This window comes from Lutzomyia longipalpis, chromosome 1 (genome assembly GCF_024334085.1).
Source record: "Lutzomyia longipalpis isolate SR_M1_2022 chromosome 1, ASM2433408v1".
Classification (NCBI taxonomy): Eukaryota; Metazoa; Arthropoda; class Insecta; order Diptera; family Psychodidae; genus Lutzomyia; species Lutzomyia longipalpis.
This window is the reverse complement of record NC_074707.1, coordinates 20576850-20601651: the sequence shown is the minus strand read 5'-3', so window position 1 is coordinate 20601651 and position 24802 is coordinate 20576850. Positions and strand designations below refer to the sequence as shown.

At 35.1% G+C, this 24802-nt stretch overlaps 3 protein-coding genes across 5 annotated transcripts in view; 1 reads left to right on the top strand and 2 right to left on the bottom strand.

Moving 5' to 3' along the window:
• Nucleotides 1-20270, top strand: part of LOC129796792 (5-hydroxytryptamine receptor-like) — a 63056-nt gene extending 42786 nt beyond the window's left edge. For all 3 annotated transcript variants that reach the window (XM_055838877.1, XM_055838875.1, XM_055838876.1), the window contains 2 exons: nt 3579-4186; nt 16503-20270. In XM_055838877.1, coding sequence (XP_055694852.1) covers nt 3579-4186; nt 16503-16614 — 720 coding nt within the window. In that variant the 3' untranslated portion in view covers nt 16615-20270. The remainder of the gene's footprint in view (nt 1-3578; nt 4187-16502) is intronic.
• Nucleotides 20271-20485: 215 nt separating this feature from the next.
• Nucleotides 20486-22451, bottom strand: LOC129796810 (zinc finger protein 12-like). Its single transcript, XM_055838902.1, has 4 exons — nt 22163-22451; nt 21262-22105; nt 20827-21045; nt 20486-20736 (listed from the first exon to the last, which is right to left on the bottom strand). The coding sequence occupies exons 1-4, from the start codon at nt 22286-22288 to the stop codon at nt 20522-20524; spliced, it is 1404 nt and encodes a 467-aa protein (XP_055694877.1). The 5' UTR covers nt 22289-22451; the 3' UTR covers nt 20486-20521.
• Nucleotides 22452-22561: 110 nt separating this feature from the next.
• LOC129796802 (zinc finger protein ZFP2-like) lies at nt 22562-24791 on the bottom strand. The gene is made up of 4 exons (XM_055838890.1): nt 24500-24791; nt 23392-24442; nt 23035-23253; nt 22562-22854 (listed from the first exon to the last, which is right to left on the bottom strand). The coding sequence occupies exons 1-4, from the start codon at nt 24623-24625 to the stop codon at nt 22631-22633; spliced, it is 1620 nt and encodes a 539-aa protein (XP_055694865.1). The 5' UTR covers nt 24626-24791; the 3' UTR covers nt 22562-22630.
• Nucleotides 24792-24802: the final 11 nt, after the last annotated feature.

Sequence of the window (24802 nt, the reverse complement as noted above, 5' to 3'; positions counted from 1 at the left end):
CACAATTTGCACGCAAAGAACGCACCATTTCACACAATTTGCAAGAATTCCGGCCACCAAAATGCGAAGAAACGGGGAAATTTGGACATTGTTTGTTATTATTTTAAATTCAAATTTAAATCTAGCTCTCAATGAAAGCTCATCTCCATGACATCGCTCCGCCCATCCCCAGCCGAGGAGTGACGTCACTCACCAGCTCACAAGGGAGTGCGCCACCTTAAGTTATTTGCATCATGCTTGTACCCTTCGCAGTGGCACCCACCTTTCTCCCCCAAAAGTCGCCCAACATAATCGTTTTCCCCTTGAAATTCCTTCAATTCATGGTGAATAAATCTTTCAGGAATTATATTTCCGGTCAATGACCACATTTTACGCTTCTTATTCAACCCACATTAGTCGAATAAAACATAACAATTCATATAAAGAATTATATTGTGAATAAGCAAAGTCATGCAACCGCTCAATTTTTGTATTATGTATTAAGAAAGTATTTTCCGAGATTAATGTGTCCTTTTTCTGTGTTTAATTGTCAAATTGAAATTCCACAAATTTCTATCATTAAAATGAAATTTTTTTTCACAAATTAATTAGAAAATCACTTTATCGGTAAAATTAAAAATAACATTTTAGCTGGAAAAATTATGAAGAGAAAATTCCTCTCCGATTCAATTCAATTTTCCGAGAAATTAAATCAAATTAGGAAGATTTTTTTTGGTTCCTTCATTTCCAAAGAGAATCCTTAGAAAGGTTCTTTGGCTATATATAGAAATACTTTTGTGCGTGTGGAACGGAAAATAGGGATCACTTTCCAAAATTAACATACATATATAATCATTTTCCCGATGAAGGGACATGAGATAAATAAAAAAAAATAGGTAAATGTTGTATCCTCTCAGGGAAGAAGCTGCGGTGGAGGATTTCCGAAAGGGCTGTGCTTGAGCTTTGGGAATATACATTCATATATCAAACGGGGGCGGTGGAGGATGTCGCAATCATGAAGGATGGTTGGTTTTAGTGGAAATTCTTGTGTGTGTGGAAATTTCCCAAAAGTGGCCAGAATCGATGGATTGTCGGGACGAGTTGAATACTCAATGCGTGATGGAGATCACTTGCTCTGTTTGGGGAGCAATAATAGACTCTAGCATAAATGATGATGTTTTTGCTGTCCTGTGCAAACGGAGAAGAAAACAATTGGTGGATTGTGCAAGAGATGGGATGAGAAAGCCCCAAAACACTCAAGAAGTCGACTAAAATATTTGCACGATACATCCTTTTTGGGCTGAGGGGGAGGGATTGACTCCTTGGGGGCACTCAGCGCGGTAGGGCCCGCATTTTACGTTAGAAGAAAACATCCTGATGGGATTGGCACTATGTTGCCTGAGAAAACAAACATCCTCCACTGTTACACCCGCACACCCTTTTGCTGAAAAGCACACACGCATCTCATTTCTCATGGTATCTTCAACTAACATTCATTCCCACACCCATGCTATACCATCCTGCTCACAGAGGGAAACCCAGAGAAGACTCTTGTGGCATACTCTCTTGGGGGGATGGTCATTCCATTTCGAGGAATTCACATTTGCATCCAAAACTACATACCTTCATTCTAACTATATATGCAATTTCCTTCGTCATTTGCATGCAGAACTCATTAAGAATTTTATCCTAAATGATGTATTTTGACAATGCATTTTGTGCTGAGAATTCCAAGATGATGTTTAAGCTTACTGCAGAGCTTCTTCTTATTTATGTTGCAAATTTGTTTTATATACCTCGTACACAAGGAATTAAAAGTGCTCAAAAATGAACATTCACAGATCTCGATGGAGGCGCCTGGTTTACAAAAGCTTCCCGTTTTTATATTTTAAATAACTCTGTGAGTTATTTTTTCTAGGCTTATTTTTCTCTTTGGAAAAATAATGCATTTTCCCTTTGGTTGACTTACCCCTTTTGAATGAGATGGTGGTAACTCAATACCAATTCCTCAGCACTCCATCCACTCTTTTGCTTTGAGACTTACATTGCGGCGCATAATGCGTACGTGATACTTTTTTTTCTACCTCCACCCCATAGACTAGCCACCTCTTTCCCAATAGCTGATCAGGAGCCATGGCGTGGCTTGCTGAAAGAACTGCTGGTGCTGCCCCAATGTCGGGAGAGTCGTTGTTTCTTCCACATGAAGAACTCTTTACGGCCATATAATTTTCACTCTTGGCAGGATCTCGATGTAAAGGTCTGGTGTTTTTGTTTATTTGCCGGATGGATTAGGGAATGGGTGAAAATATAGTCGAAATGATGAGAATTCTAGGCACATTTTGCCCGTAAAATATATTCGTTTGCCACCTTCAGCGCCTCACATGAGATGTATACACACAACACTTTTTTACCAAGAGAAGTCACGGCGACTTAATAATAGAGAGTAAATTTCCTTCCTGGAAAATCCATCTGTGATGGAATTTTTATTTCATCCACCCAAAGTGGGGTTGTTTGTGAATATGAAAAGCCCCCCCTCATGTTATGATAAAGTTAACATTGTATTTGCTCAAAAGTTAAGCTTGAGCGGCTTGAGCCAAAGTGGGGAAAATTCCTAGAAATTTCTCTGTTTTAAAAATAATACTTTAAATATAATGCTCTACCTACATCAAACATATCAGAGTGATATATAGTATCTATTAGGAGTTAAAGGACTTCATTCATTTTGAATTTCAAACACCACAATCTTCTTATTTGTATTAACTGGCTAATTTTAGGGGAAATTGCTCATATATACAAAAGCCACGCCCCTGTTATGTTTCATTTAAATGCTTTTTCTGCATAAAGCATTCATGCATATGCTTCAACTGATAATTAATAGCAAATAATAAAACTAATAGAATATATTTTTCTGAATGCCACAAAAATGAATAAACTTCTCTATTCTCATAGATAAAAAAAAAATATCAAAATAAGGAAATTATTCCTAAAAGAAATTTTCTAGCGAAAAACATTTTTGATTCTTGATTTCTACCGCAAATAGATGATTCCTTGAAATGGTTGTAAATTGTAAATATATAAATTCTTTGTACATAACATCCTCAAAGCGTTGAAACAACATTGATTTTTTCCAACAAATTATTCCTAAGTGGTTGCTTATGGGGAAGTCGGATGTATCGCATTAAAGAACCTTTTTTTCTTACCCTGAACAACCTGCTTTTAAAAAATCCACCCCATGGATTTCTTTTTCAACTCCACACACTCTCTCTCTCTCTCACTCTCTTCACGGCTACGCGGGATCTGGTATAAAAGGATACCTAATGGAGGGAAATCCTTTTTTATGTGTGGTATCAGTCGAATAGGATATAAGCAAAAGAAGTAAAAAAAAAGTAAGAAAATATATGAGGTTGAGAGAGAGAATGCTTGCTGAGAACGGGGGAAAGAGAAGTCCCCAGGAAGATGGGGGTTTTATGTGTGCGAAATTCCTACAAGACGGAAAATGCTAAAAAGGAGACATGAGGAGGGAGACTCTGTGAGAGATTTATTTTCTTTTTGGGGGACGAAGGTCGTCTGACCGTGGTTTTTTGTGTTTGTCTTTCTAGGTGAGCGGTGCTCAAGCGCAACCGTGCGGCATGATTGCAACGGCAGCGGGTGGGAGTGCTGGTGTGGCGGCCGCCGTTGTCACTGTGATCGGGCGTCCACTGCCGACAATCAGTGAGACCACGACGGCCTTCACGAATGTCTCCTCGACCAATACAAGCCCGGAAAAGACGTGCAACAATGGTGTGGAGAAGGAGAAGAGTCATGCAGTTGCCGCCGTGGAGCCGGAATCCACGACGGTGGACCTATCAGTGGCATACCCATCAACATCAGCACCCACCGTACGGACAACAATCACCCGACGGAAGCATCATAACTCAACAGACTCGAAGCGGGAACGAAAGGCTGCGAAAACACTGGCCATCATTACAGGCGCTTTTGTCTGTTGTTGGCTACCGTTTTTCATCCTTGCCGTCCTCATTCCTGTCTGTGCCTCCTGCGACATCTCCCCCATCGTCATGAGCATCTTCCTCTGGCTTGGCTACTTCAACTCCACCCTCAATCCCATCATCTACACAATCTTCTCACCCGAATTCCGTCAGGCCTTCAAGAGACTCCTGTGCAGGCGCAAGAGTCACAGGCTACGGAGCCGCCACATGGGACTCAGACGGTAAATAATTCTCACATCCCCACACGCCTTGTATTATGTACTACACTTTTCTATACCCGCGTTTTTTGTCTAATATGTCGTATATACCTGCTTCCGAAAAAATTCACAATCCACACATCCCGCGATCTTCCCCATTACCTTGTATGTGTGGAATGTCTGTGAGAAGCACATTCGCCACCATTTCTTGCAAACAGCAGACACAACGAAATCGATTTCAACTAAACCATATTTGAGTGGATTCTCCCCACAAAAGAACTAACATGATAAAAACACTATAGAGAAAAACTGAGAAAATTGGCACTCTCTCCCGCATTTCTCGAAGAAAAAAAATACATCCACCCTCTTGTCCAAAAGTTTGAAAACAGTGTATTAAGAAACGTTAAGTAGAATCCTCTGGATGAGATTAAATACATAATAAACTTTCGAAGTGGAATAAAAGGATTTTAGTAGGTATAGGATTTTCTTTAGTTTATACAACATTTCTTAGCAAATTAAAACAACTTTAAAGTTTTGCGTTGGTCCTTTTTGGATAAATATTTATAGTTCTTATTTCAAATTTATTATACACAAAAGCTTTAAATGAACAAGAATTGAATTCAAATAATTTTAAATATTGTTTCCTCTGAAATTATTACAGTTCTTCCTGTTTTAATTATTTTTATTTTATTGTTTCTTTCTCAATTTCTTTACAAAAATTATTTCTTTTTATATAGACGAAGAGATTTTTTTAAATTAATTTTTCAATTAAAAAATGTATCAAGAACTGAAATTTTTCTCATTAGGAAATCGCTCAAGTTCTTGTGAAATTGCAATTTGTAAAAGAAAATCTCTTTGCTATAGTTAGAAATACACTGTTCTTCATCATGTTTAGTATATAAATATATCTACTAATTCATCCACCCTGTACTGTTATTTGCCAATTCTCACATTGATAGAAGTCAATAATTTCGATGTGAGGTGAGGTAAATCAATAGTGGAGAGAAAGAAAATTGCGAGATATATTAATGAGTTCGTATTGGAATCCCGGTGGAGAGGAAAACAATTAGGATGCGTGGCAAAAGGACGAGAGAGTTGGGGATGTAATGAAGGTAAAAATACGCCAATACAAATGGAAGTGAGAAAAGGAGTTAATTAATTAAATGTGTACACACAAAAACACCAAACAATCATTTCACAATATACGGAGAAATTATTCAAGTAATTGATACACTCGACACATGGGTATGGGATCTTATTTATAGAAAACAAAAATACCTACATATATAGGAGAAACGAAGAGATTTACATGAAACTCTTATATTGTATTTACAAAGTCAATTCGCGAGAAAGAAAATAGTGCAGCCACGTGGAATAAAAAAAATTGCCACGTGAAAAAGTTTTTGTATTAGGAGCATAAACAGAAAACAGAAAAAGTTACATGAGGAGCATCATCCATCAAAACATATTATTGCCATCACACACAAATCGACGCAAAAATAAAATGTAGGTATACCCACAAAATACAAGGAGAAAGAAATGAGATAGGGGAATTATTTAATATTTAAGCAAAAGCAAGAAGGAAAATCGTAATAAATAAATAGAAAGGAATGTTGTGTAGGTAATGTGAGGATATAATCGACTTTGCTATATGAAAACCAATCTTCCAGTGAAACATTACAGTACGTAGAACATTTATATTTTCATTTTCTTCGAAATGTTTACAATAAAAAAAAGAATTCACATTACGATGGTTGGAAGGAGAAGGAGTAAAAATATTTTTGTTATTTATAGAAATGATGATGATAAATTTAAATGAGAAGAGTTTATTGTTAGAAAATTAAATGTTGAATTTGCATTATTTTTTTCCATTTGACTTGAGAGATTGCGATATATAGAGACTTGTTGTTTATTACAAAATAAAAGGTGCAAATGACGTAAATTAGCGAGAAATTAGGGCGTGTATTTTCTCCACCGCGTTAGAGACTTTTCCTAACTTTTCTGTGCACCCTCCATCTCTCTCACTCTGTTTGACTCTCATCAAATTTCCCTTTAGACAACGGTCTGCAGGTAATGACGCAAAGGTTCATTTGTTGATATAAAACCGAGCTGTGAGATGTACGTAAATATTTTAATTTAAACCCTTAAAACGTCTGAAAATGAATTTTTTAAGGCAAAAATAATTTCATTTGGCACTGACGTATTTTTTTTGTATTCAGGGGCGTAGCCAGAAATTTAATTTAAAAAGGCTAAAAATGGGTTTTAAAGAATTTTTAAGAAGTCGAATTTAATTCAAATTAGGATTATTAAAACATATTAACGAAAGTTAAATTTAAATACATTTATTTATTTATTTTTTAATTTAATTAAAAAACCAGAAAGAAAAATTGGTTCTATATAAATTAGTAAAAAATTAGATTATACAATTTCTTTTATTTTTCATGGAAGACTGTTAAAAATCAATTTATTATTAATTTAAACAAATGATTTGTACAATCAGTTTATAAACTTAATAAAAATGAAATGTTCCCCATTCATACAGATTACAAAGAATACCAACATAATTCTCTGAATTTTATTCGAATTTTGAACCATTGTGTTGTTCAGAAAAAATGAGAGAAGAGATGGAAGGTATTTATTATATCCCTTTGAAAAGATTACTCATAATTTTCAATTTTCCTTCATCCCCATTTGCTTCATTTTTTCCCAACTCATGTACACCGTTCATTTTGAGCTGAAGAAAAAGTCACACAGCAAAAAGGGATGAAGAAAATAATAAAGAATAAAATGTGTGTGAGAGTGGTAGAGCCCCCCACAACTCTCACGCCATACTCGCAAAAAGCAAAAGAAAAAAATATATATGTGAAGTACAATCATTAATATTTATAAATAGTAAAGAAAAATATATAAATATACACGTAAGAGATAGAAAGGGAAGCTTTCCCACAAGGGAAGGAAATTCACACGAGAGAAAAAAATATATAAAAGATGAAATTTATGAAAAGAAGAATAAATGAGAGAAAAGGATCAAGTTAAATAGGTATGGACGAGCGGAAAACTTTCTTGAATGCGATTTTTTTGCTTGTTAAAAAAAACGCAAATTCTGAAAGCTTTCCAAAGTACAAATACCATGTTAATACGAAACACATTTCTATGGTTCTTTTTTTTTAAGTAAAAAATAAAACTTGTGGATAATTTTGCAGAACAAAAGATCAAGTCCCGAAGGGAAAGGATACGAAGAGAGTCGAGAGGCTTTTTTTATGTCGTTGTGTTGAATGAACAAACAACAAAAAATACTCTTGGAGTTTTTTTTTTCACTCCACGCCAAGTACACAGCATTTCAATTTGAACCATTTTTGTGGGTTTATTTCTGTTCAAAAGTTAAGGATTTATAATCAAATGTATACATACTTTTTTGTTGCTTTATGAAATGAATGAAAAGACGAAGTGAAACCACACAGGCTATTGAAAGAAATGTAAGAGATTTAACATTAAAATCTCTGCTTATTTCATTGTATAATTCTTTATTATTCAAAACTTTCTTTTAAGCTCATTGAAAATTTCATTGCACTTAATTTGCATACGTATATATGAAAGTTTTCGAAAGAGAAACTTTTCATCTCAATCTGTTGAAATTTAGACGGCAAAGAAACTCCTCAACGTGGCTTCTTCCGTCTAATATTAATTAAAATATATCCTACTTCCTTACTAAAATATTGTTGCAACGAACACTCACATGGAAGATTTAGTTTTGCTTGCGTGCCAAAGCATATATCGCGTAATCTTGAAAGTTATCCAAGAAAACTTTCTTCCTAACTCAATAGGGCACGTACTTGGGGATATCCACCATCCATACACTAAAGCAGAGGAAGATTTTCTTGCCGAGAATTTCCTCCAATTTCACGAATTTCATCCTCAATTAGACTTCTTGTAAAGCTCGCCATACATACATAGATATATACATTGCAAAAGCTCATGCCGTGCGGGGGTAAATTGATAAATACTCGAGCGAGAGTACCGTGAAATATTTGTCGATTTCATTTGTTGAGTCTTCTTCATTTAATCTTAATCACTCCCCACTTGGAGTTAAAGGTCAAGTGTGCGATATAAATCTCAAAGAATTGTTTGTGAAGAAGATAGGAAAAAGGTTCCTCGAAGTATACCTTTTTCTTCCTCACCTTCCTCCCTATTATCTGTGAGAAAATCTATGCGAAGAAATTATTCGTGGCCCCCTTTTTGCGTTCGCAGAAGTTTAATTACTGTGAGCAAAATATATTCCAAAAAGGTCGTACCTTGTGGACGGGAGAGGTGGTTTTCTATCACCCAACCCGAATGGTAGACACAATAAATCACGGTGTGAAATTGATTGAAAACTAAAACCTTCGACATTTTGGAACACGAAATGCGCGTGAAGTACCTGCAAGAGCATATATCCCCTCAACCTCCATTTACTTATGTATGTATACAAAGTATAGAGAGAACTTTCCCAATTTGCCATGCCATATCCACTGACAAATAGAAATTTTCTTCATGTGGCAACATACACCACCCACCCACACCGCCCAAGAGAGCGGTTTGCAATTGGCATGACATACACACTCGACGGCAATTTGAGTTTCCTCACCCTCCCTCCACTTGTGCGCATATCAGTGCAATCGAGTGCACTCTCAAGTGCAAAATCCCATAAATACATTCTCTATGGTGCTTCTGCAAAAGAACGTAAAATGCATTTTTTTTTAAGACGTGCTGGTATTTTATTTGATTAATACTAAACGTGTGCTCCTTTTTGAACTCCGCATCTTTTGCAAAATGTAAACCAACCCCCATCCCTAGCAACTTTTGATCACGTTTTGCACGATACTTTTCTCTTTCTCGCTGTGTCTCTTTGGAAAATATTTTTCACACAGAATTACATGATTTTCTCCTCAAACAATGCGCGTGCACACATAGCAAATGTCTGAAAATGTGAATAAGATTGAGATGGATTCATATTTAATTTTATGAATGCACTCATATATACCCTTTCAGAGCTCAGTGAAAATATATCGCGCATTGCAGGGTGTTTCATTTGAAACACAACCATTTTGATAAACTTTTTTGAAGTTCTTTTTTACCCAGATCATTTTGCCCCAGTCAAATTGGGTTTGTTTAGATATACAATGAATTATGTTAATTCGGGGAATTACCATTAAAACTTTCGAAACAAAAATCACATTCTTGTTTTTAAGAAACTACTAAAATAAATATTTTTAGGTTTACCGTAAAATTTTTTTTAACTAAAACCCGATTAACAATTTTTTGTTTTCGACGTTACAACTTTATCCGAAATAGATCTGCTTTCGAAAATTATTATTCGGATCATTTTAAAACGCTAATGATATTTGATAAGATGAATAAGATTTATAAGAAATTGATTTTTTTTTATTTAAGAAATTTTCATAATTATAGTGACGTAATAAAAATTCTTTGGAAATCATCTAAACGGATGGAACCCGTAATAAAATAAATAAAAATAAATAATAAAAATTCTTTTAAATCAACTGTTGTAGAACCGCTTTCGGATATATTTTAAAATCTTTTTCATGTTGTTGCATTGTGAATGAGACGCACTACAATTCACTTATTCATCCACTAATAAGCGAGTGAGTTTATTATTATTCCGCAACACATTTTCACTTCTCACCGCGCGTGAGTTTATTTTCAGAAAAATATGGATGATGTTTCAGCTCTTATACCTACATACATATTTTAAGTATAATTTATTGTATTGTTTATCATTTTCCCCCATTGCAAGAGCAAAAAGCATCCATCTAGAGATATTTTATAATTTTAACTATTTTATCATCATTTTTTTTCTAACGCGATAATTTCCCTTTTTATGTGCTTTTAGCGCAATTTTTATCTCATTCCTTGAGTTGGAAAAATCTTTAGAATATATTGAGGGTGGAAAAAGATCAGGCGGAGGTTTTAGGGTAGATGAAAAAAGGATAGTGAGGGTAAATAACAAGTGGGAAAAATGATGAAGAATATATGTTTTCTCCCTCTTCTCGCATGGGCACCAAAGTTACTCAAAATGTCCTCATCGTTTTTTGATATACATCGAGAAAAAAAATCACATAAATTCTCTCCCCATGGTTTGGTTGATAAATGATGGAGGAAAGTTTTCTGCAAGCCCGAAATCATTTCTTCATTTTTCATTGCCCTCCCATGTATGTAAAGAAAACTTAAACGGATACTTGGCAAAATTCGTCAATGAAATATGGCTAGAATATTTACAACGAAGGATAGAAATTCTCACAACTCCACAGCATTCATAGGGGGGATTCCCTTGAATATTTTGCATTAAATATAATATTTTTGGGGATTTATGTTTCTTCCTTTTTTTGCAAAAGTCAATCTTTGCATCAATAAATCTCTTCCATATTTATTGAGTATCAATTTTTATATAAAAAAGAAAAAGTTCTTGGAAAAAGCTTTAATTTTTAAGACGAAGGACTTTCTTGTGATTCTTCTTTTAGGTCATCTTGTTGCCAATTTATTGATTTAAATTTTAAACTAAAGTTTCTCATATGGAACACTTAACTTTATATGTCACAAAATTCAACTTGAGAACAATGTTGATGCAACTAGACACTTTCTTATATAATAGGTAATAAATACTATATACAATACATAGTACGTGTACAACCCCTTTCAGCAAACTCTTAATTAATTTACATTCACCAACAGACAAATTGGTGTGTTATTAGTTTTGCCTTCTTCACAATTAATCCCGATACTTTGCAACCAAGAAAACTATTTTATTTAATGGTGAAAAGTGCAATCTATTTCCACTCTCTTCCCCTACTGAAGCTTTGTCTACTATATACATATATATATATATATACATATATGTGAAAAGTTTTACACTGCTTCACCGCAAAACAGAAAAAGCTTTACCGTATTTACCGACACTTCTGTATTGATTTGAAACTTTTTGAGGATTTATAGAGCTGTAAATTGTGTAGAAAGTATCTTCTATTATATTTTTTGGGAAGCATGTTTGTGAGTTTCTCTTCCACCCTCACCCCCGCCACAACAAAAAAAGAATTGAGATTTAATGCCATTAAATAATTATTATAGCTTCCTTCCTGGTGGGGAAAAAGTAAGAAATGAGCAAACTACGCCAGAGTTTCCTCTCTGGCCAAGCATTAAAAAAAATCCTGTAGAGATGAGCATTTTATGGGGCGCTTGAAAGTACAATTTCAAGTCAATTGGCAAAGAATCAGAAAGTTTCTCACATTTCTCCATCACCCCTCTACAGGAGATTATAAACTTTAAGAGTTCCACGAGATATGTATTTTAAAGGGAATGCATTGTATTTGGGAGACTTTGTGATAATTATATAAGCGGAAGAATTCGCTTTTTGATTTACTGTAAAAAAAGTTGAAAAATTGATTAACTAATTTCAGAATTTATTACAAAACAAGAAAAGCTCACAAAAGAATCTGTCATCGATTGAATTTCATCAAATTACATTATAATTAATCTTTGAATTAATTGGAGGAGATTACAAGAGATTTATTAGAAATAATCCATTTAATGATTCAAAATCAACAAACTAAATCCGATCTCAATTGCTTTTCGCACTAGAAATATCGAATTAACTTGTTGAGCACTTTAATCATGATGCGGTTAAATCTAATACACACCCTCACAATAAATTCACTTTATTTGTATTACAATTATAATTCTCTTTTAAGCACCAATTTGCAAACAATTTCAAAGCACTTTAGCAATTGAGTTCCGACCCTAATGCAGAAAAAAATATTACACATACATTATACATTTCATTTTGCACAAAAGAATATATTTTCCATATCTTCATAACAAAGTTAAGGAAAAAAAGGAGAAGCGTCTTTATTGCAAAAAATGATTCTCTAGAATTATGTCGTAAAGCGACAATTTGAAAAGCTTTTTAGCACAGCTTTTCGCGATACCATCGTCCAAATGGCCCAAGCGGTTTATGGTGGCATTCAAAATTACACATAACTCGATGTACGCGCGTCCTTTTGTGACTCCTTTTTCACCAGGAGACGACATTTTTGTTCATTATTTATGCGCGAGGAAAATATTATATAGGTACCTATGTAGGTACCTGGCTTTTGGGTTATGGAAATAAAATTGCAAAATGTTGAAGTGAAAGCATATCTCTCTGTGGAAACTTTTTGCGTCAAAGCTTGAGTTTTTTTCTTTTTAATTAAAGTAAACTTAATTGCAAAAATATACTCGCGTACAGCTTGTGGGTAAAGTTTAAGTGCAAAAATGTTGGCCATATCCTAGATTATGCTGAATATGTACAGAGAAGCTTCTAAATCATTTTTAAATTATTCTACTGAACATATAAACGTACACTGAAAAAGAGAAATCATAAACCTCACATATAAGATGAAGTTTTTATATTTTCTACTGGATAGAAGATGATATTTAATGTAAAATTTAAACTTTTTAATACACCATGAAGAGAAGAGCATTGTGTTCTCAAGGAAAAGAACATGTGTGCAGAAATGTTCGTCTTTCAAGGTTTAATGTAGAACATTTTTCTCAACTTCTCTCTCTTGGGCAATAATTCAAAAGAAATATTGCATTGATGTTGTATGGGGCATTTATCTGGGGTAAAAACTAATACCTATCTTTGAAGCTTAATTTTCAATTAAAGAAAATATTTTTTGATTCAAAAAAATCAATTAATTGTGCTGATTATTTTTATTGATAACATGTTTATTAAAAAAATAAGAAAGGAGATTATTCAATTTACCGAACTATCTTCCAAGAAATAATCAGGATATTTTCTACAAGATTAGACGTATACTCTGATCCTTTCCTATAAGGACGAATAAATCCTTTCTGTAATACTCCAATTATAATTTGTATACTGTTTGTATCCTCTGTCACTAAGATAAACGAAAAGATATTCTGAAAATATTAAAAATCCCAATTTTTAAATCATATTTTTGACTAAACATTATAACCATTTTTTTGCGCCAGATAATAACCCCCTAGAAATATATACAATGTTCATGTGGCGAGGGAAATAGCAAAGGAAATGAAAGTTGCAAAAGTAGAAAAGAAGAGAAATCATTTTGTAGAAGAGAATGCACTTTGTGCAGAAGAATTTTTAATAAAAAATGAAAATAGCACGAAGGGTCCATCAAATAAATTTTTCAATGAGAAATAAAAACATAGCTCACATTAGCTCTAAAATTAGCGCCCCATATACCACAAAAGAGAGAGAGAGAGAGAGATTTATCTACACGGACTATGGTCAATAATCAACATATATGTATGTAATAGGGAGACTTTGGGGGTTTTATGCACAAAGAGAAATTTTGGGTAGGCATAATCCTTCCAATTGAAAATTTCGGCATGAAGAGGAAGTTTTTGCAGGAAGAGAGATTGAAAATAATTTAGCCGTGTCTGCTATAGGAAAAGTTTCACAGCATAGAAAATTCTCAGCACTCTCATGTGGCTTAAAAGTGCATCATCATGAGGGGAACGAAGGATACTTTAGGGGATGAAATGAGGACCTATGGGAATACAAAGGGGGAAGGGAGCATCATTTTGTACCAGAGTGAGAGTACGTCCTTCTAAACATTTCATGAGAGTTGATTCCATTGCAAAATTGCATTTTGTGCTGTCCGAGAAGGAACGTGACCGCTCCCTCCATCCACCCCTAAAAGAACGAAGACACCCACTTAATATTTCACGAGTGAATTTGAAAAATTTAGGATATAAAGTATTTTGAGAATGCATTTCGTACAACCACATGGAGACATTTTATGGGCAGAAGATAGTATTTCAAGGCAACTTGTCACTCTCTTGGAATTTCTCCAGTCAGAGCATAATGGTCCACATTCCTTACAAGAAAACTCTTCTACACATTATAAATTGTTGGTGAATTTATTAAAATTCAACCCACCCAAAATGCATCATCATTAACTGTCTCAATTCTGCTTTTATATGAGTTCATTCAATACGTAGGGCTCATCATTTGTGGGTGCCATCACCAACACAGAAGATTTTAAGCGCGCGGAGCAGTTTCCGCCGGAAAAGCGCTTTAGGGTTAGAGGAAATCATCCAAATTGGTCGTGAAAGGCAAAAAAAGAAATTATTTTCTTTAGCAAGCAAAAGTCAGTAACCGTCAATTTAATCCAAAGTTGAACAGTTAACAAGCACATGTAGAAATATAGGTAAAAATAAAATTTATAGGAAAGTATAACGATGTTCATGATGAGAAACTATATAGAATAAATTTTTAATCCTGTACAGGGTTAAAAAACATTTATATATTAATTTCACGTTACTTTGAAAGGATGAAACATTTGCACAGATGTTTCATCGATAAACTTTTTTTTAGAACATAATTGACATACAGATCCACAAATTGAAAGAAAGTAAATAAATTCATACATTTTTTTCAAAAAAAATCCTGTCAAAACTCATCGATGAAGCATTAGCGCAGATGTTTCATACAGTTAATGAAACAAAAATAGATAAGTGTCAAAATTGTTTGCATTTTTGGGAAAATCGGGAAAATCATCAATTGATCCCAGTGGAAAATATGTAATAAAAATATTTTGCAAATAATTAATCTTTTTTGACTCTACATAAATGAGTTTGACTGAAGAATCTTACCTCAATGTCTTGAAAAAGCACCTTTAAGGAATTATCAAAATATAGTTAGGAGATATATTGATAAAATTCATATGAAATACGATAATCCCATTATTTCAAAGAGGTTTAGAGTTAAATATAAAAGAGAATTCTAACTCGAGGCATTACAGAAATTAATCTCTTATCTTACAATCGAGCAACTCTACCAAAGACTCCACCCTCGCCTTTTTCTTTTGACTTCTGAATTGATCGGAAATGCCTGATGAAAATAAATGTGATAATTTAGTGTGTGAATTGGTTGACATTGTGTAGCTTTTTCTTTCTTCCCTCCGTCAGTTGGGCAAGAGAAGTCTCGTCATTTTTGGGGGAGCCGCACAAGTGTGTTGAATTTATCTAACCATGCGAAGATGGGGGGAGCTTTTACCACGGAAAATCGTATATATGGAGCTAGAGAGATAAGAATGGAGAAAAATCACGAAATTTGTATTTCATTTCATCTCCAAATCCGATATCCTCTCAGTATTGCCATTATTTTTATTATTATCGTTCCTTTCTACCACCCGACGTCCCCTCTGTTACGCCATCCTCCCATCAGGCCCCGCTTACTCGCCTCCTGTCGACCTGAATATTTCGTTTGTGATATGGCATAGAGGGAGACTTAAGAAGAGAAAGAAGTTCAATGGTAAGGCGGGAGGAAATTGTGTGGTATGAAATGTTTGTGGGTGAAACCACCAACAGCGTCATATTGAGGTGCTTTTTTTTTCATTCCACCCATTGCTATGCCTCTCTGGCAAAAATTTTTAGAGGAATGGGGCAAACTATACGTTATAGTCTGACTTTCAATTTAACAGCGACGGATGTGGGGGGTTTGAGGAACTTTTTTTTTTGATTTCACATTGAAAAATCTGCAAGATGACAGAAGCAACTTTTGAATTTCCTCTCAATCTCCATCTCTTTTTTTTTCAAACATTCCTCCCCCACACTGCGTTGAGCTTTTCACTATATACATATGTACATATGAAAAAACGGAGTCCCATCAAAGCTGTATTGTTGGTGCCTCATGAGAGCTTCTTTCTCGTTTTCTTGTTTCTCTTCTGACAAAAAAATTTGTATACAAAATGGATTTTTTCTTACTTCACTTTAGCACTCGAGGGCACCATTCTGGAAGGATTTCTTCCCAATTGGTGCCTCCAGACGCCTCGAGGAGTCACTTGAATTTTATTCAGGACCTTCTCATATCATTATATTTATCCACTTTCTTCCTCAATGTGGCTCAACAAACACCATTCGAGGTGTGTGTGCCACCACATGGATAGGGAAATGTAGATGAAACTTACATCATCCATGGGATGGATGACGTAAAAGCACCCTAAAGAATTTTATACAAAAATAACAAAGAAAATGCTTTAAAAAAACTTCACAACAATAGAGAAAGATTATTATGTTGAATAAATTGCAGAATATATATTTTTTTTATATTCTTTTAAAAGCTCTAATCATACACATATGTGGCGTATACCCTAGCTATGTTGATGCTCTACCCCTTCTATGTTATTGTGGTCTATTTATGTCTAAAGAATTGTCTCCGTTGTTCCCCAGATACTCCTACTAAAAGAAAGTTTATTTATTAGCTGTATCTGTTAAAAGAACATCTCAACGTTTTTTTTCTCTGTTTGTTATGTTTCAGGAGGTGCCTAGGCCATAGCTCAGCAAATATAGGACATAGAACATCAAAAAACATAGGAAATTCAGATGAATCTAAATGGAGATCGTGTAGCGTTCATTTGGTTTCGTTTTAAGGTTTTTCGCATTATGTATTCCAATAATTTAAGGAGTTTATTCAATGGTCTTGGTATCATAAACTTCTTCTAAGAAAAATGTGGGACATATGATCTTGAACAGAGTTTAAAAAAAGTTCAGAGATCATCAGACTTTTTATTAGGATCAGCTTGGAGAATTCTGCAAAGATTCATCCAAAAATGCAAACAATTACGTCATAATTGTGTTTTTTGTACTTTGCACGTGTTTTATCCGCTTGAAATAAGTCTGCTAATGTTTCATCGATAATTTTTAAAAAGTTATTCTTGAAACATGCATTTTCGTCGTCTACAAAATTATTTTTGTCTTTAATTACTCAGATTTCTCTCTACTTCTTGAAAATATTAAATTAACATAATATTTCTTCTCTTCTAAAAAAAAATATAGGAAGCATACGGGAAAAGCTGAATTTTCCATTAAAATCTCCCAAAATGTTTATTTGGAATTTTGTAATGACTTAAACTAAATTGTTTATATAATACTCGACAGATTCAATTAAAAGTCTTACTGAAGCACAACAAAAGTCTCCCCCACCTGAGCATCACACGTGCTCTGCAAATTATCCCCTAAATCTTCAAGTTTCACCCCAATGCTCTCCACCCCAAATAAGATTACTTCGTCAATCTACAAATCACTGTGTCCCCTCATATGGACTTTTGGGTGAGATTTAATTTATCTACAATTGCTCCTTAATGATTTTCGGATCTTCTTTTGGTGTGAGAGCAGGAGGTGTTGAGGACCCCTACATTAATAGAATTAAACGGTGTATACGGTGGGTGGGAAAAGTCTTTGAGGAAAGCCACCCGCACACCCAATTCTCTCTCTCTCAAGAAACTATCCACTCAAATAGATTACAAGTCGACGAAATTGATGGGGAACACCAGAGGGTTGAATTTTCGCTTTGCTACTGAATTATTTAGCGATATTAATTGAGTTTTGGGATTAGGGTGAATTATTCAAAGGAAAAAGCTTCTACTTTTGCTTGTGTCGCGCCTTCAACATTTGCGTGACCCCCCTTTGGACGACTATATGCATCCAGCGACGAGGGCTCGTGCAAAACTTTTCATTCTTCAGCTTTGATTGCTCAAATTAAATTAATTTTAATCAAATCCACTTCAATATTCTCCACATTGTCTAAGCATAAAATTGTGAATTGCAAATTCTTCATTTTTGGTGTGAGAAGTAGGTAACAACTGACAAAGTTTCCCACATCAAGTATACATATAAGGTAATCGAAAAGTTCAAAGAAATCATATTTATAGAATTAAATTTGATTCGTAACATACTGTATGAAAGAATTCATATCCTAAGCTACCTATATCTCATCCAAGAGAGCCCGCGGTGGAGCCAAAGGATACTAGGAAAAGCAAAAAGAAAACTCATTGAACGGTTGAATTGGTGGAAAATTGGAGAATCACAAGCATATCACGTTCTGTTAGTTTTTAATCAATAAATTCAAATTGTCCCACTTTTTATGCCACAAAATCGCCCTTCTACGCCATTCTTTGACATTTTTGAAACTTTTATTTGCACAATGAATGGATATAGAGACGAGAATCGCTCTCGGCAAAAAGCTCAACCACTTTACTCACACCCCCAAGTCCATTGATCACCAATTTAAACGAGCCCCACGAGTATCCTGCAATGACTCCACTATGTGTGAGGAAATTCATCGACAAAAGAGTTAAATTGCGGTGAAGAGAAATATTACAAAAGATCGATTGAAGTTGAATAGATGGGGTATGAGCTTTCACATATTATAAAGCTACAATTTGAATTGAAAATAAGCCCATCAAGGGGGAAAATGAAGAGAAAGTAAATCACAATAAACGCGAAATTTTGATAGAAAAATTTTAAAAAATCGATTGTCGATTCTGTTAAAAATCATGTCTTTTCTTACAACTTGAGAAAAATTCTAAGATGTGCTTTTTATTAGGTTTTCTTTGAATTCAAGAAAAATAATTTTAAAAAAATATTGGTCTAGAAATCATCCAAAAAAGTCTTTAAAGATTTCTGGAAAAATGTTCTTTTTTTAAAAGACTATTTAAAGACTATGAAATAAGCTATTAAAATCTTAGAATTTCCTTCTGTACAGAGGAATCTGTTATAAGACTCATTAAAATGCTTTGATTTCTGCAATTTTAATGAAAACATGCCCTTGAAAACAATTCAGCCGAAAGCTCCAAAAAAATAATATTCTAAAAGAAATCATTAATTTAGAAATTTCTTTTCATTAATTTGTTAATAATCAAAAGAAACTTTTTCCATGAAGAAAAGTTCTTTAAAGTTTACAACCATTATCTACAAAGAATGTCCTCAAAGGACTTTTTCTTGGGCGTCATATAACTCAAAAGTTACAATGCCAAAGAGTATATCACAGGATACTGCACAAACTACTGGTGCACAGTAACTTAATTCTCATTCATTTTAAAGAGCCAAAAAAAAAACTCTTCGAGGAACTTTGTTAAAATGAAGCTCCTTTTGTGTTGCCCCATTAAAGTTTTAAAGAGACTTCCAAACGCGAAAAAAAATGAAACTTCGTATTTTCTTCCCTAAGGCGAGTGCATCCCATTGGAAAATTAGCTTTTCTCACAAGAGGAGATTTCTTTTCCTCTCTCTCTCACTCTCTGGAAAATCTTTTCCTCTTTGCAATTTCCCTCCAAAACATGGGAGATTTTTTTTATTTGTACTTTATTTTTGTATGTGTGCCCCCATATGGTGACCTCTGTGAAAGTACACCCCCAATCAATCTTTCTGCGGCATGGAAAGTTGGAAAAGAAAAATTGCCTTATATTTTGGCAGCAATTTTTCACTCTCCATACCAATGTTGATTGGAGGCAGAGGATGGGGAGAGCAAAGAATAAAAGAGAGAACCACATAGAGGAACAAAAAATCTAAATGAAGCAATTTAGTAGATTTAATTTTCCTCTTCCTTTTTTTTATACACGTATAGGGGAGACTGGGGCTAATAAAGTCGACCAAGGGTTTGGGGAAAGTTCAAAATATCTTATTTCTCAACGCGATAGAGCCAATTGGCATGAGAAAAGGTGGTAGAGTGGAAAATTTCCAATAGGGCTGACCCATAGCACTTTGCTTCAACTCATTGGGAAATGTAATATTTTGAGCTTCTCCCCATAACCTTTTGTTTGACTGTATTAGCTCCCGTCTCCCCTAAGGGAACATACACACAGAAAAAACAAATAGAGTTACTTTCATGTAAATCAATATAAAATAAATTGAAGCAAAAAAATCCACAAACTCATTCCCGGAAGAAGTGAATGAAAATGAGAGAATGGAAATTAATTGTTTAAGCCAAGAGAGCAAGGAAATTAATTTAGTGATATATTGTAAGGTATAAATAGATAGTATAACTAATAGATTGTGTTAAGAAGTAAGTTTATATTGTATACAATAAATACAATTAAGTTGTGAGACTTTTCGTGCATTTATGTGCACACAAATTTAATTTTTCCTCCCATCTCCTTCTCAACCATTAAATAAATAAGAAAACAATGTAAATAAAATTGTAAAAAAATATTAAAATAATTTTATGATGTTGTGTGGATGATTTTTAGTGAATGTTAAGAGAGAAAATATCTTATATTTTTTGCCCAATGAAGTGAAAAAGAGAAATAAATCCTATATTATGTAAAACACTGAAATAAAAAAAATTAAATTTTTTGTTAAAGAAAAAAAAAGAAAATGAAAATAAATAAACTACAAATAGAGGGACGTAACTGTGAATAATAATAAAAAAAATAGACGTTGCCAAATTCCCTGGAGGAATAGGAGCTCATATTGTGTAAATATATAGAAGAAATAAATAAAGAAATTGTTAAGAAAAAAAGTATATTGTACAGAAGAAAATATTGTTTTATTCATTTTCTATCACTTCAATTTGCTGTGAGTCCTCTTGTGGCTATTAAGTGCTGTGAGTTGAATAAATCTCTTTCCGCATTCTTCACACGCGTGTGGCTTTTCACCTGTATGCGTCATCACGTGATGCTTGAGAGTTCCGGGACGAGCAAAGCTCTGACCACAGTGAGAACATGTGTAAGCCTTAATACCCTGATGAACTGTCCTCACGTGCAAATTGAGATTTGCTGCAGAATCCCAAAAGTTCGTACCCCCAACAAATTACATTAATTTGAATAACAAAGAATTTTTTTCTTTTTTTTTGCCAAAAAACTTACCGTGACTGATGAAACTCTTGGAACATTGCTCGCAAGTTATCCTTTCTTCGCTGTGCTGATTCATGTGGAGCTGCAATTCCCTCAGAGTTGCCTTCTGGGCACCACAGATTGTACAAACGTGATTTCTAATCCCATCGTGGCAGCGCATTGTGTGTACCTTTAGTTGGTGCTTCGTTAAATAATCCCGTGAACACACTGTGCATTTATGTGGCTTTATTCCTATGTGGAAAATGAAGGAGGGAAGGGAGTTTATTCATTTTATTATTCTCATACGATATTGAAAGAAAACTATTGATGGAAAAAGAAAGTCAAAGGAACAAAAGAGAAAAATTACTCTAAATGGGAATTGCGTCAAAATGAATAAACTCCTTTGCAAACAAAAAGCTTTCTTAACAGTATAAGTACGTAAAAAGCTCTTTTAACAATTTAACTCACCTGAATGTGTACTCGTGTGCTCCTGAAGATGCGTGGCGCACGCAAAAGCTTTTCCGCAGAATTCACAAATATGATTTTTGGGCTTCTCTTTGGGATTCTCCGGATCATGCCATTCTTTCATGTGCTTCACAAGACCTTCATCCGTCCTGAATACTCTAAAACATTCCGTGCACTTTAGCATATCTTTGGCTCCGTGCAATCGAGCCATATGGTTTCGAAGTAGCTCATGACGCTGAAATTCCCTGCCGCAGATGTCACATTTTGCAGCTTCAAAACCCCTGTGGATGGTATTTCGGTGTGTCCTTAGACTAGACTTATTTGTATACACCTTCCCACAGTCTTTGCACTTTAGTTCACAGCCAGGAGTGCATTTTGGCAGATCAGCATTTCGTTGCTTCTTCATCTTTACTTTGACTGCAACAGGAAGTTTTTTTGGGGATTTCTTTTTGTGCTTTGCATCCTTTGCCTGGACTTTATCATTCGAAGGAATATTCTTTGAAATTCTTCCTTTCTTTAATAACTTCCCTTTCAAATCCTTTACAGGATTTATTTTTGATTTTTTAAATCTCTTATTTGTTTTTGTGATTTTTGAACTAACCAGAGATTTACTAGCATTGACTAAAGGAACATCTTGGTCAGGAAGCTTTACTTCCTCTTCACTCGGAACACCTACAACCTCCGGAGGTTTATATTTCTCCTCAAAATCATTATCACCATCCCCAGAAATAATTTGCCGGAATACTAGGGCAGATGAGGCGCACATTTGACGGAATTCATGAGCCTCCAAAAGGCGTTTGTGGCAATCCTCGCAGATTATTCCCGGAAGTCCATCATTCTCGTGAATCTGGAAAGGAATTTTCGTATAATTCTAATCCTGGGTACGCCCAGGGATCCGTCCTACCTCAAGTGATGTAGCTTCGTGGAAGATCAGCTGGAGATTTTCTGTGGCAAAGATGGGAATTTGGAATTCCTTCTGCGTCTTTATACGACACGCCCGGCACTTTCCTGACACATTCACGCACTCCATCTCACGCACAATTCACAGAAAGATTCTTCACGTATCACGACACTCTCCGCTCACAAAATAAGCTCAGAAATTCTTATCTTTCAGAAATGCTTTAAAGAATAATTCATAATACTCCAATTTGTTTATGTTTGGCAAATCAGCTGAGAGGAATGAATGAATTTTTGAGATCTGCGCCGATATATTTTTGGCGACTAATACGAAGAATATTTGGAAGAATTTTAATGATGAATAAAAAGAATTTCCTAAAACTCCACCAAGAAAGAAAACTCTTGATTAGAGAGAAAAATTAAATTTATTTTATAATTCTGGAATTAATATAATCTCCAAGATTTCTTAATAAAATTACTTAATTTTTCTATGTGTTCCGTGTGTTCTTTTGTGCGTATTCAGTGCTGTAAGCTGAATGAATCTCTTCCCGCATTCTTCACATGCGTGAGGTTTCTCACCTGTGTGGGTCATCACGTGGTGCTTTAGAGTCCCTGCTCTTGCAAAGGATTGCTCACAGTGTGGGCAACTATATGCCTTAATTCCCTGATGAACTGTCCTCACGTGGAGATTATAATTTGCTAAAGAATCCCAACATTTTTTTAATTAGGAAAATATCCTTTTTGCACTTTCTTTGATTTTATTTTTAAGATTAATTTGGATATTTTTATTGGATTTTTTTGAGGATTTTTTAAAATAGATTCTTCGGTTAAATTGCAGATAAGTTTGATAAAATTATTGAAAAAAAAAAGAAAACTCACCGTGAGCATAGAAGATTTTGGGACAGAGTCCGCAGGGGTAGACTTTGTCCTTATTGTGGAGATTCATGTGAGTTCTTAATTCTGTCCCCGTTGTCTTGCGCAGACCACAGACTGTGCACACATGCTCCTTAATCCCTTCGTGGCGCATCATGTGGACCTTAAGACGATGTTTAGTTTGATATGCGCGAGGGCAGACTGAACACTGATAGGGCTTTATTCCTGCAGAATTAGAGGGATCAAGACTAACTAAAGGACGTGGTGGATTCTAAAGAATTCCTCTAAACTTCCTCTCATTCATAGAATCTCCAGAAATACATTTCAAAAAAATTAAAACGAATAATTCAAAAGGAAACTCACCCGCGTGGGAATTTGTATGCCTCAGGAGAGCTGCTGGTGATGCGAAGGCCTTCCCACAGAGATCACACATGTAGTTCTTGGGCTTCTCTTTGGGATTCTCCGGATCATGCCATTCCTTTATATGATTCTCAAGACCCTCCTTTGTACTGAAAACTTTCGTACATTCCGTGCACCTGATCATATCATTTGCTCCATGATACCTGACCATGTGTCCTTTAAGTCCATCATTGGACTTAAATTCTTTGTCACAGAGAGTGCATTTGGCAAGGTTGAGACCTTGATGGCAAACTTTCATGTGATTTTGCAAGCTGCCGATCTTGTTGTACTTCTTCCCGCACAAATTGCACTCCATCACTGTCCTCTCAATTCGTACTCCCGGATGGGTAAAACGCATGTGCGACTTGAGACCCTCCCTCTTTGTGTACTTCTTTCCACACACCTTACACACATATTCCACGGTAAAGGATGAAGGAGGATCTTCTGGCTTCTTCTCATCTTCTTGTTGTTCCTCCCCATTTCCTGCGGCTCCATCATTATCCCTTGGCAGGGCATTTTGTTTCTTCTTCCCCATCTTTCTCGGTTTAATTGATACAACCTTTGCTCTTTTCGGAGACTTTGATGAATTCTCAGTCCAATCTGGATCATCTTTCACTGATTCCAGAGGATCTTTGTCATTTTTTCCACGGCAAATTCTCTTCCGTGAAATCCTCTTCCCCTTCGTGAGATCCTTATTATTTTCGGTGTCTAATAAGTTATCATCTGCATCATCCTCTTGAGGAAGTTTTGCATCAACTAGGGCCTCAAGAGGATTAAATTTTACTTCCGGAAAACAAACATCTACGTCAGGAAGCATAACTTCTCCCTCACTCGGAACACCTACAACCTCCGGAGGTTTGTATTTCTCCTCAAAATCACCATCACCATCCCCTGAAATTATTTGCCGGAATGCTAGGGCAGATGAGGCGCACATTTGGCGGAATTTATATGCCTCCAAGAGGCGTTTGTGGCAATCTTCGCAGATTACTTCCGGAAGTCCATCATTCTCGTGAATCTGGAAAGGAATTTTCATGTAATTTGAATCCTGGGTACGCCCAGGGATCCGTCCTACCTCAAGTGATGTAGCTTCGTGGAAAATCAGCTGGAGATTCTCTGTGGTGAAGATGGGAATCTGGAATTCCTTCTGCGTCTTTATACGACACGCCCGGCACTTTCCTGACACATTCACGCACTCCATCTCACGCACAATTCACGGAAAGACTCTTCACAACACTCTTTGCTCACTAATTATTCCAGGAAATGAGATTTCTTTAAGAGAAATTAATAAAAATTAAAAATATTTTTCGTGTGCGGTACTCTCTGTTTACGTTTAGCAAATCAGCTGGAGAGAAAATGAATGAATCGAACCTGCGCC